This window comes from Geotrypetes seraphini, chromosome 1 (assembly GCF_902459505.1).
Source record: "Geotrypetes seraphini chromosome 1, aGeoSer1.1, whole genome shotgun sequence".
NCBI lineage: Eukaryota > Metazoa > Chordata > Amphibia > Gymnophiona > Dermophiidae > Geotrypetes > Geotrypetes seraphini.
Window position 1 is genome coordinate 206920314 of NC_047084.1, and position 12569 is coordinate 206932882.

The 12569-nt window shown below is 40.3% G+C and overlaps 1 protein-coding gene across 1 annotated transcript in view; it reads left to right on the forward strand.

Annotated features, from left to right (window-relative positions):
* The window catches only part of SGCZ (sarcoglycan zeta), a 519085-nt gene that overhangs the window by 389952 nt on the left and 116564 nt on the right, over nucleotides 1–12569 (forward strand). The window contains exons 5-6 of the mRNA XM_033944465.1: nucleotides 2056–2178; nucleotides 5947–6019. Of these exons, the coding sequence (XP_033800356.1) occupies nucleotides 2056–2178; nucleotides 5947–6019 (196 nt within the window). The remainder of the gene's footprint in view (nucleotides 1–2055; nucleotides 2179–5946; nucleotides 6020–12569) is intronic.

The following is a 12569-nucleotide window of genomic DNA, read 5'->3' on the forward strand; positions in this document are numbered from 1 at the left end:
AGAGCTATGGGGCTCATAATAAAAAAAAAAAGTCTAAAAAGTGGCCTAAATGGGTACTTGGACGATCAAAAAGCCTGATCGTCCAAGTACCCATAACCAAAGCTGGTTTTAGACGTATCTAAAACCATCTTAGGCCTATCCCCTGCCTCTAAACGCATAGAGTGAAAAGAGGCGTTTTTAGAGGAGGGGAAGGGCGGGAGGTAGGCTGACCTAGACATAGGCGTACATCAGGTGTAACTAAAACTTTAGGCAGGTTGCATAGTTGGCACTTATACGTTTTGACTTAGACCAAGTCAAAACAGGTATGTGCTGAAAAAGGGGTCACTGAGCTGATTGCTGCAGCTCAGCGGCCCCAGCAACCTGCCTACTGCAACTATCGCTGCAGGAGAGATGAGCCATCTCTCCTGCAGTGATCCACCTCTCCCTGTGACTCGATCAGGTCAGGAGAGAGCCCAAGCCCTCCTGGCCCAGCGAAGGCTGAAACCCCTATCGAACAGCGATCAGGCCAGGAGGGAGTCCAAGCCCTCCTGGCCCAGTGAAACCCCCTATCCACCCACCCTCACTAAAATACGGGCAGGAGGGATCCCAGACCCTCCTGCCTTCAGCACCCACACCCCCACGATCACCCCCCAAACTCCCGATCGGCCCCCCACCCACCGACCCTGCGACCCTCTGCCGATCACTCGACCCTACCCCCAAACCCCGTACCTGAAAACCAGTTGGATGGATGGATGGATGGGTCCCAAGCCCGTCCGTCCAGCAGGCCGCCATCCATCGAATGGCGGGCCTTAGGGCCTGTTTGGCCCAGGTGCCTCAAACCCTGCCCACAGGTGGGGCCTGAGGCGCCTGGGCCAATCGGAATCGGCCCAGTATCCTTAGGCCCCTCCTGTGGGCGTGGCCTTAGGCAAATGGGCTGGTTTGGGACCATGTGCCTAAGGCTCCACCCACAGAAGGGGCCTAAGGCTACTGGGCTGATTCCGGTTGGCTCAGGCACCTCAGGCCTCACCTGTGGGCAGGGTTTGAGGCACCTGGGCCAATCAGGCCCTAAGGCCCGCCATTCGACAGATGGCAGGCCTGCCGGACGGACAGGCTTGGGACCCGTCCGTCTGACCATCTGATTTTGAGGTACGGGGGAGTTGGGGGAATGAGGGGTTGGCAGGGGTCACGGAGTCGGTGGGTGGGGGGGTCGATCAGGGGTTTGGGTGGATGATCTTGGGGGGGTTGCGCCGAGGGCATGAGAGTCTGGGATCCCTCTTGCCCACATCTTAGTGGGGGTAGGGGGTTTCACCAGGCCAGGAGGGCTTGGGCTCCCTCCTGGCCCAATCGCTGTTGGGGTGGGGGTGTCAGCCTTCGCTGGGCCAGGAGGGCTTGGGCTCCCTCCTGGCCCAATCGCTGTCAGGGTGGGTATGTCGGCCTTTGCCGGGCCAGGAGAGCTTGGGCTCCCTCCTGGCCCGATCATTGCTGGGGTGGGGGTGTTCTGTAACCGGTGTTCTTTTTGACACACCAGTTACAGAATCCAGCTTTTAGGCAAAGGACTGGCCCTTCCTTCACCTAAAAGCCCTTGTTTTGGGCGTTTGGGACTTAGGCTTTTTTTTAGGTTGATTATATGGTGTAAGTTTAGACGTTGAGGTGGTCTGGGCGTTTAAACAGCGTAGAGGCAGGCCATTATAAAAAAACACCTCCTTTTGGACGTTTTTTTTTTTTTTTTTTTTTTTAATAATGGACATTTTCCCTGCTTCTACTTTCAATATTTAGGGCCTTAGGCCAAAAGGGGACTTAGACATTTTGTTTTTTTTTTTTTATTATGCCCCTCTATGTGTACTAGGTACTTCCTCAACATGAAGAAATCCCTTAGTAATCTGGCCCTAAACTGAACTCTTCTAGGATAGATTTTCATGATGTTCTGACTACATACTATTTCATATACCGTAGGTAAAAATAGGCCAAACTGAGTTACTGAATGCAAGATCTATTATTTAGAGAAATAAAGTATTGCTTATCTTTCATGCCCACATATTTTCTGTTTAAGATTTATCTTCTTTTTTATGATTATAGGAGCTGATGCTGTGGAAGCCCAGTGTAAAAAATTTGAAGTAAGAGGGAGAGAAGATGACAGTGTGTTGTTTTCTGCAGATGAAGATGAGATCATTATTGGTGCTAACAGATTGAGAGTAACAGGTATAATTTTAATTCTACATAGTAACGTACAGTTTTTTATGAATCTACCGTTATGACTGCTTCCCTTTATGCCTATTAATAGATATTTGGATCAGAATCTGATGTTCCTTGCATCTAAGTCAGCCTTTCATAAACTGGAAAAAACTGTCAAGACTAAATGGAAGGATTCATCCATGGCTTCCATGTGGAACAATCCTATATATAAGATTCAAGGATCAATGATTAAATGGGGGATTTGGAACAAAGCTGATATTTGGCAGATTAGACAACTGATTCAGCAACAAAGTTGGATACCTTTTTGTGATATTGTGGAGAAATGTGTTATTCCAAAGCAACAACACTATGATCTCCTTTCACGAAGGTGCGATAGCGTTTTTAGCGCACGCACCGGATTAGCGTGCGCTAGCTGAAAAACTATCGCCTGCTCAAGAGGAGGCAGTAGCGGCTAGCGCACATGGCATTTTAGCGTGCGCTATTTTGTGCGTTAAGGCCCTAACGCATCTTCATAAAAGGAGCCAATAGGAATTATAGCTCTTGGAGCAACTTTTTTCCTACGATATCCATGTAAATGCGTTGTACAATATAATTCCCAAAAATATGTTTTCTTTGAGCCTTACCAGTTGACAACTTTCCTTTCTCTTTCTCGGCTAGAGAAGGAAAAGAATGGAGGAGTATAGAATACTTAAGATGTCCTTACCAGCTGACTTGCATTATTTTCTTTAATAATATTTCTTTGTTTTTTCCGTTTATAATTACATTTTGGATCTTTTGTGGACTTGAGCTGATTTAAGTTAATTGGTATTCCTGAATTTATAATATTGTTGTGGTTTTATTTTCTTGACTTATAGCTTTCTGTACAAGTTTAATCTTGAATTGTATTTTGAAAATTGAATAAATAAATAATATATATAAAAAAAGGAGCCAATAGGTGGATCCAGATGTTACAATGTATACAGTCAGTTCATCCTCAAATTAAGACCTTAGATTAAAAGGATATCTGGAGTGTGCTTCCCTTTGCATTTCTTTATGTAATTGTAAGAGTGCACATATAAGTTGAAGCACATATAAGGCACCTATAGGAACACAAGGATCTTGGGATTTTGATCTGAATATACATTTAGATGAATATCAATGGAAATTGGTTTGGAGATCAGTCACTACTTCATTACACTTGGCGAGTTTAATGCAATCTTCCTTCTTTTTACTACATAAGGCCCTTTGGACTCCGGTTAAAGAATACGGTGGCTAAACTGATATATGGTAAACATAAATATGATCATTCACACCTTTACTGAGATCCCTTCACTGGCTTCCTGTTTCCTGGAGGATTCAATTTAAATGTGCAATTGTAATTTTCAAAATCCTATATGGTATTTTTTCTCCTTTGGTTCCTGTCTCATTTAATTCACAATAAATCTCTAATTCTAGGAGCTCTCAGAAATATAAACTTGGCTTTCCCACCATTAAAGGAATAAAAACTATGGTCAATTTTTGTCGATCATTTTATTTTTTATTCGTAAAAAGTTTGGAATGATCTTCCTTCTATTGAGTTCTCGCTCATCTACCCACTTTTCATAAAGTACAGAAAACATATTTATTTCAGAAATTTACTAATGATCCTTCTTTTTCAAATAGTCAATCATAAAAGATAAGATTCTGGCCTAAAAGAGGTAGTTTCTGTTCTAATCTACTGTATAATTGTATTAATATTTTGTTAACAGAGTCAAGCTCTCCTGTTGAGATAAATCGTTATAAAAAAAAATCAAAGATTAGATTAGATCCCAGTATATTCTTTCAACCTAATCAGATAACTTTCTTTATCATCTATGTCATCAGATTTTCGCCATGTCCTTTCATTTTGTCTCAATTCCTGATGTAATTTCCGTAGAGATGTCGAGAACCATAGTTTGGTTCTGTAACCAGGCCTAACCACTGCGTGGCTAACTGCACATGAATAACCTCATGAACCAAAGTTTTAGAAGCATTTTGAATTCCTGTACCCAAAGCAAGACCAGCCACTTCAACTATTTCTTTGCCTGTATTCTCACTTGTGCTGGCAGTAGTTTCTACAATGTCTTTCCTTTGTTCCTTTTGTGGGATAGAAATACACTTTGAAGCTGTGTCATTTAGACCCTGAATCTCACAAATTTCCATATTTTTCAGATCTCCAGTAGGAGGCGCTCTATCTGTGATTTTGGCCCCTGTATCAATTAAAGTTAATTTATCCTGACCCTCTATGGTAGTATTAACATTGGGGCAGTCGGAAGTGTCTAATATCAAAGGTGCCACATACCTCAAGCTGAATTCTGAGTCTGACTTCTTTCCCTTATCCTGCATCTCCAGAAGTGAGTCCACAGGTAAGTGAAAGGAGTCCGGCTGGGCTGTGAAGGCTTGAGTCACCTTGGTATTCGGACACAGAGAGTAAGGACAGCCCTATGCACTAACACTGTTTTTCCTGGCTGTTAGATCACATTTTACTCTGTCCAATTCTATCTGCATTGTATGTCTATCCTGTTCCCATTTAATTTTTTCTTTTTCTAATCTTTCCTTTTGGTCTCTGAGTTCATGGAAAGGAATGTAAGTGGAGGAATTTCTGTAACTACCTCTGCCATGCCCTCTATTTCCTGTGTGTGGTGTTTTATTGTATTGGGGTGCTCCCTCAGCACGCCACCTCCTAGCTTCTGATACTGAAATAATGTGAGCTGGTTGGGTCTTCCACATAGACCCAATCCTGAGCAGTAAAGTGTCAAAAGGGGTAGCTTTAGGGTCCTCTGAAAATAACAGAAGGTGTTTAGTAATCTCAAGGGATAATAATTCTGGTGCAACTACCTCTAGGGATGCTGTTAAGGCATTGTTCCACTGCTGTATCATGATGTCTTGATCATCTCCTTCACTCATCTTCACAGTAGATCCAAAAATATTTCTTAGGTCTCCATTCTCAATTTGTGGCCTAATAATTATTCACTCAAAATCTATTTGCTGTTCATATTTACTTTGGAGAGCAATGTCCTGGGGTGAATGATTTTCCAATGAACTGAAAACTTCTATGTAAGAATTGATTCAGATAAGTGAATTTTTTTTTTAATTTTTTTAAATACTTTAGGAGTTTCAAATTTAATGAATTAATACTACATGGACCAATAATAAGATGGTTGGTGCCCAATAATTGAATAGTTGGGTCAAAACTTGGAATTTATACCATCTGAAAGTCCAAGAAGATTTAGGGCATTATGTATATTCTGTACCATTTTTTCTTGGATTTAGGGCTCCTTTTACTAAGGTGCGCTAGCGTTTTTAGCGCACGCAGGATATTACCACATTCTACACCACACGCTTCCTGGCTAGAACTAACACCAGCTCAATGCTGGCATTAAGGTCTAGCGCACGTGGCAATTCAGCGCATGCTATTCCGCGCGTTAATTCCCTAACGCACCTTAGTAAATGGAACCCATAATTTATTTAAAACATTTTATTATTTTATATTTGTTTCTTTTATTTTTATCTTGTTTGGTGCTGTTCCTTGTTTTCCTTTCTGGATTTTTCTTACAGCACTAGCATCTCCCTTGATTTTGTTATTTCATCCTTTCTAAAATCCACCTAAATCCACATATAAGGCATTTCTTCAATAATGAAACTATTATTGTGGAGTACTATTTGTAAACTGGCACCTATTTATTACCATTACCCAGAAAAGGAACTTGGGTGGAAAGCTATTTCACTGTTCTGTTGATGACAATAATGGTTCTAATTTTAGTCCATTCATTTTAGGAACTGAAGGTGCTGTGTTTGAACATTCTGTTGAAACGCCTCACATCAGAGCAGAACCATCTCAAGATCTCAGGTTTGTTTGTCCTCTATTTATATTGACCTTTTCACATTAGATTAAACCAGGGATCTCAAAGTCCCTCCTTGAGGGCCGCAATCCAGTCGGGTTTTCAGGATTTTCCCAATGAATATGCTTTGAAAGCAGTGCATGCACATAGATCTCATGCATAATCATTGGGGAAATCCTGAAAACCCGACTGGATTGCGGCCCTCAAGGAGGGACTTTGAAACCCCTGGATTAAACTGTAATTATTGAAGAATAAAGCAATTTTATAGGTAACGTTGTATATAATGAGTAAAAGCATAAGAAATACAATTTAAACTAATACCTAAGGGGATTGATGTTGTCACCCCTAAGCACCCATCCGGCTTGGTTAGTGTGTTCAGGACATGACTGTATTCTCCCCAGCGTGCCCTCTCTAACTTGAGAGTTCCCTTCAGGTCTTTCAACCACCCTAGGCAACTGCCTAGTAGTGCAGGTACAGGTAAGTTGAGTGATTCAATAAACAGACACCATGTCAGAATGGCTTCCAAAATCAAAATAAAGGTTTATTTAGGCCACCGGCCAGATAAGCTTCAGAACTTGTGTTATGTTTCACACAGAACAAATAATGCTCATGAAAAAAACATCCAGCAAATAGTCTCCAGTTCACTGCACTGGAGCAATTAAAAAATGAAAACCAAAAGAATAGCAAAGTCCAGGATAAATGCTTTACAAACCCTAGGTATTTTTGGCTATATCTTCCAGCAGCTGTTAATAGCTGTGCTGATTTATCCCTGGCTTTGAAAAGAAGCCGTTTATACCAGCTTAGCTCCTGGAATACTTTCAGCAGCAGTGTTCTTAAACAGTTTTAAACAGTCTTGTTTGAGACACAGAGCGTTTCTTAAAGCAGAGAGACAGGTATAATATAACAGCATGTAGCAGAGAACAGTTCATGCAACTTGCAGCTCTAGCTCTGGCTCTGCTCTCAGTAGCCGTAGCAACCTCACTGAGTTAATCCCAGCTGCACGCCGCACATCAATCAGCACCAACGTGGGAAAGGGAACTGCAGTGCAAAGCACAAATTCAAAGAAAAACATTTCTCTTCTGAAACACAGCAAGTATTGGGCTTTCACACACAAAGAATAATACCTAATAACAGCAAACCAGTAAGTTAAAGGCAACTTCAAACTTATATTTTTATCTGATCTGCATGGCTTCAGTTGGCTCCTGACATGTTGGGAAACCTGTATCAGTTTCCATACCTTCAGGTGTGTGAGAAACCCTGATTCTGGGCTGAGAGGAGATTCTTCCTCCATGACTAAGGTGACCATACGTCCCGTTTTGAACGGGACAGTCCCGTTTTCGGATCCCCTGTCCCATTGTCCCCACACACAGCTTCAGGACGCCCAAAATGTCCCGTTTTCAGAGACAGCGTCCGGAAGCTGTGCGCGGGGACAACGGGACAGGCGATCGCTTCCTGTCCCTCCCCTGCCGCACCAAAAAAAAAAAAAAAAAAGCCTCTCTCCAGGCCCAATTTAGGTCCACCGCCGCTGCTCCTCTGTTGCCACTACTCGAACCCGGAAGCCTTCTTCCCGACGTCAATTCTGACATCGGAGAGGACGTTCCAGGCCAGCCAATCGCTGCCTGGCTGGCCCGGAACATCCTCTCCGACGTCAGAATTGACGTCGGAAAGGCTTCCGGGTTCGAGTAGTTTGCAGCAGAAGAGCAGCGGCGGTGGACCTAAATCAGGCCTGGAGGGAGGCTTTTGTTTTCCACAGTAGGGGGGGTAGGAGGTAGGCAGGCAGGCTGGCTGTCTGGCTCTGGGGGAGGGAGGTAGGTAGGTAGGCAGGTTTTGGGGGAGATAGGAAGGCAGGCTGGCAAAGGTAGGAAAAATGATTTTATTTTCAATTTAGTGATAAAAATGTGTCAGTTTTGAGAATTTATATCTGCTGTCTATATTTTGCACTATATTTGTCTATTTTTCTATAGTTACTGAGGTGACATCGTTGAAAACCCCCCAAATATAAATAATTAACATTTTATCTGCTTATAGGGTGCTTTGTGGTTTTTTTAAAATTTTATGGTTACCATTATGAAATAATAAGATATTGTGTGTACATGAAAAATGAATGGAAGAAATTGGGGCAGGGCTAGGGTGGGATTGGGGGTGGGGCTAGGACGGGATTGGGGGAGGGACTGAATATTAATAGATGTCCCGTTTTGATGAAAAAAATAAATGGTCACATTATCCATAACCTAGTCAGAAGGAAAATCTTTAGGAGACTCACACTGGACTCCAGTTGGGCTACTGGATGGTCTGTGCTCTGACCAATTCTCCTTTCCCTGCCCACAGCTTTCTTCCTGCTCTCTGAGGCCCCCAAAGCTCTGCCTTCCGTGATCCTATCTCCCCCCTCTCTGTAATCTGAGCTGGCTTTTCAGGAGCTCTAAACCACGCCCCCTAAGCCAGGGAGGGAAATCAGACTCAGGCATTTCTCTAGTAGGTTTCTTTCCCTTGCTTCTAACAGCCCTCTGGCTTAAAGGGACAGGACTCCTACCGGGAGGACTATGGCTCATCTCAGCCAGGTCCATGCTCTCCCAGGGCCAGTAAGTATTACCTGGAGACCCAACACTCACTTGGTCTGCCCTCTTACAACGGGGCTTAGGCAAAACTCTGTCTTTCCTTGGGGCAAACCTTGACTTGGCCCTAGGTTTGTCACAATGTATAGTATTTTCTAGAAAACCAGGAAAAATAATGTGTTTCTAAGCAGAAAATATTATGGGTTGATATTTTTTCTGAATCATGATAGGCATGAATCTTTTTTCTCTTTTGCTAGTGCATTGACAATTTCACTTTATTGTACTAAAAATATGCCGGAGGTGCACAATTTCAGTCTTAGAAGACCACATTGATTAAGTTTTCAGGATATCCACAGTGAATTGTACAAGACAAATATTTTCATATTTGTGGATGCATACATAGGGACCAACATCCTCTTTTTGTAAAATGGTTTCTCAATTGTATATTTTGTTTTATCCTCATGAAATGGATTGCTAAGTAGCCTATGATACAACTGCATTAAAATATCTGATGATCAACAACAAAAAAATCAGAAACAAGAGAAATACTGTAGATCCCTATTTTAGATAGAACAAAGTGATCAGAATTAAGGCATCCAGGTGAACTTGCTCAATTCTGATGGATTTTAGAAAAGGATCTCCTGATATCTGTGCAGGAAAAGTGGTATATCAAATGAGGTTAACTATAACCATAATGCAGAGCCTTTTTTGAAATAAGCTTAGGGATGACTACAGAGGAAGAATATTTATTTTATAAGTATAAACATGGACAATAATGGCAGAAACCAGGCAACTTCAATGTGTAAGTGCTGACATTTAGTAAGTTCTGTTTGCTAACAACACAAGTAAACCTTGGCAGTTATATATTGTCATATTCACCAGCTGCAGCCACAGAAGAGCAGGGCAGGGTCAAGACTCAGCTCCACTATAAACAGTTGCAAGAAATTACCCCAAATACTCTTCTTAGCTGCAGTAGTCTTTAATTTTCCTTCTCAGTATATAATTCATATCAGTATCAAACATCCAAATATACAGTAGGAAAGTAACTGTTGAAATGCTTTCAGGATACTTCTCAGGTCTTACTAACTTCCAGACTTTCTTTGTTCTCATAAAAAAAAAGAATTGAACAAAGGAGGACTGATGCAGATATGCACTTATGTAAATCACAGTAGTTTCAGTAGCCACTTCAGGTTTTGGCAGTTAAGGTCCTAATGGGAACAATGATTCTGTCTCTCTGCTTCTACACAGCAAATAGATTCAATTCATTCACCAGTGTTTCCTACAGAGTCCTGGAATTAGTTCTTTATACAGTATTTAAAGCCTAGTTTGACTTAAAACAGGTTAAAACAATCTGCTTAAACAAACTTCCTTTCAGAAAAGCCAAAATAGAAAAAAAAAGAGTATCCTATACCTCCTATACTGACAATCAAATCAAATCAATCAATAAAACAACAAGACAATTGTTCCACTGTTTGAGTTCCTTTAAAGTATCACTCTTGCAGACAAGTGTCCTGTCTGTGACAACTATCCAAACACTTCCATTGGACTTACCTCTTCATTTATAGGGGATTCCAAATTTGTTTCTACAGGGGCCACTGAAAAGTTCTCAGTCCAGCCAAGAAGAGAATGAGGTGGAGCCATGAAACTTACAAGTTATTCCACACTTGTCATTTCAATGATATAAAATGAGAAGTTTCATGGCTCCACCTCATTCTCTTCTAGGGTTGGCTTTTCAGTGGCCCTCCATACATAGGTTCTGCTTGTCAGGCTTCATCAATATATTGTTCCTATGCTTAGTTGGTTAAGCACTGAATATTGCACTTAACAGGCTAAGTTAATTATTTTAAAATGTAATTCTCTTATTGAATTTCCATGCAGAGAAAAAACAGCAAAGAAAACCAAGAACAACTCTGAAATGTCATAAAAGCTAAACAACAGGGGTCCAAAGTATGGCTTGCAAACGTCAAACAATGAAAACATTGTGAACGCAAATACAATTTGGCACAGCAAAATTCCCAAAATAGCCTTAGGTGGAAACACCACTTGTCAACAGTTGACATATTTGCTTTGGGTTCTCAACCACACCCTGCTCATACTTCTAACAGAAGACAGAATTTCACCAAAATACATGATTAGATCTTGAATTCTTTCACTTGCCCAAGATATTCTGTAAAGCTAGAGAGATTGAGAAGTCCAATAACTTTATTTATTTAATTTTCTATACCATTCTCCCAAAGGAGCTTAGAACGGTTTACGTGAATTTATTCAGGTACTCAAGTATTTTCCCTGTCTGTCCCAGCAAGCTCACAATATACCTGGGGCAATGGGATGATTAAGTGAATTACCCAGGGCCAGATGGAGCAGTGTGGGCTTTGGTTGAAAGTGCATAATGAAAAGTTTTCAAAGAAAAACAAAAAATTAAATGAGGTAGTATAGGAATTCAGTTATCAGGAATGAATTGGCCTGCTATAGTGAAAACATATGAAGTTCTGGACGCTCAGATAGGATATGGGTCAGGGTTCTGTGCCTGACCACAATGCCAGCAAGATGAAGCTGGTAGCAGACTTGATCTATGCAACCTACTGGGTGTCCATGATGTTCTGTGCATGAGAAAGAATAAAGTTTGCATTGAATTTGCTGACACTTGGTCTACTGTATTTATGAAAGTTCAAACGTGATCTCAATCAACATCTGCTGCAAACATTTGGGCCTCCTGCACCTATATGGCATTGAGAGCTAAGGATTTAGCATGGGTGTGGCTGCATAAATTTTGTAATATAAAGTTTCAAGTTTCAAGTTTATTAGGTTGCTTGTTGAATCGCTTAATCAAACTTCTAAGCGATGTACAATAAAATATAAATGAAGGGAAACAAAAACATTACATACAATTTCTCAATTATAACGTAAAAAAAAAAAAGGGTAAAAAGGGAAAGAACTCCATTTTTTATAGTAAAGAAAGAACATAAAGGGAAAACACATAAGGAAGTTAAAATTGGCTGAATAATAATTTACTAAAATAACACTGTATAAAAAATTTTACTTAATTTGCAAATGCATCCTTGAACAAAAAGGTTTTTAATTCGCATTTAAATTTCCCGAACACTTTCTCCTCCCGTAAAAACATAGGAAGCGCATTCCAGATCTGGGGGGCTGTACATGAAAAGATATATTGTCTTCTTGTGCCTATTACTTTCAAAGTAGGAATTGATAAGAGATTCCGTTCACTAGATCTTAAAGTTCTTTTAACAGAATATGGGATAAGTAGTCTGAATAAAAATGCTGGAGTTTTATTTTCTAATGTTTTAAAGATAATAGTACATAATTTGTGTGTAATTCTGTGTATGACAGGAAGCCAATGAGCCTTTTTAAGGAGTGGTGTCACATGGTCGAATTTTTTAGATTTTGTTATTAATTTAATGGAAGCATTTTGAATAATTTGTAAACGTTTAATTTCTTGTAACGTAATTCCTGTAAATAATGAGTTGCAATAATCGATTTTAGACATCACCAGAGAGTGAATAAGAATATTAAGTGCTCTAGGACAGAGGAATTTAGAAATGGATCGAATTTTCCGCAATCTATAGAAGGTGGTTTTAACAATACTACTAATATGATCATGATAATTTAGTTTGTTATCAAAAATTACTCCTAGAATTTTAGTATTTTTAACTAATTGAAGAGGAATATTTTGAATCATAATAGGAGTAACTAAGGAAAAGTTTTCCTTCCAAGGAAACAGCATGATGTTAGTTTTTTTAATATTGAGAGCCAACCTGTTTTTGTCCAGCCAATGATGAATTTGTTCCAGTTTCTCATTAATTGTCAGAATTTCATTTATATTGTTATTATTGAGGGGGTACAATAATTGGATATCATCAGCATAGGCAAAAACATGAAATCCTATAGATTGACATAATGTCAACAGAGGTGCCAAAAATATATTAAAAAGTAAAGGTGAAAGGATTGATCCTTGAGGAACCCCATATGATATTTGTGAAATTGAGGA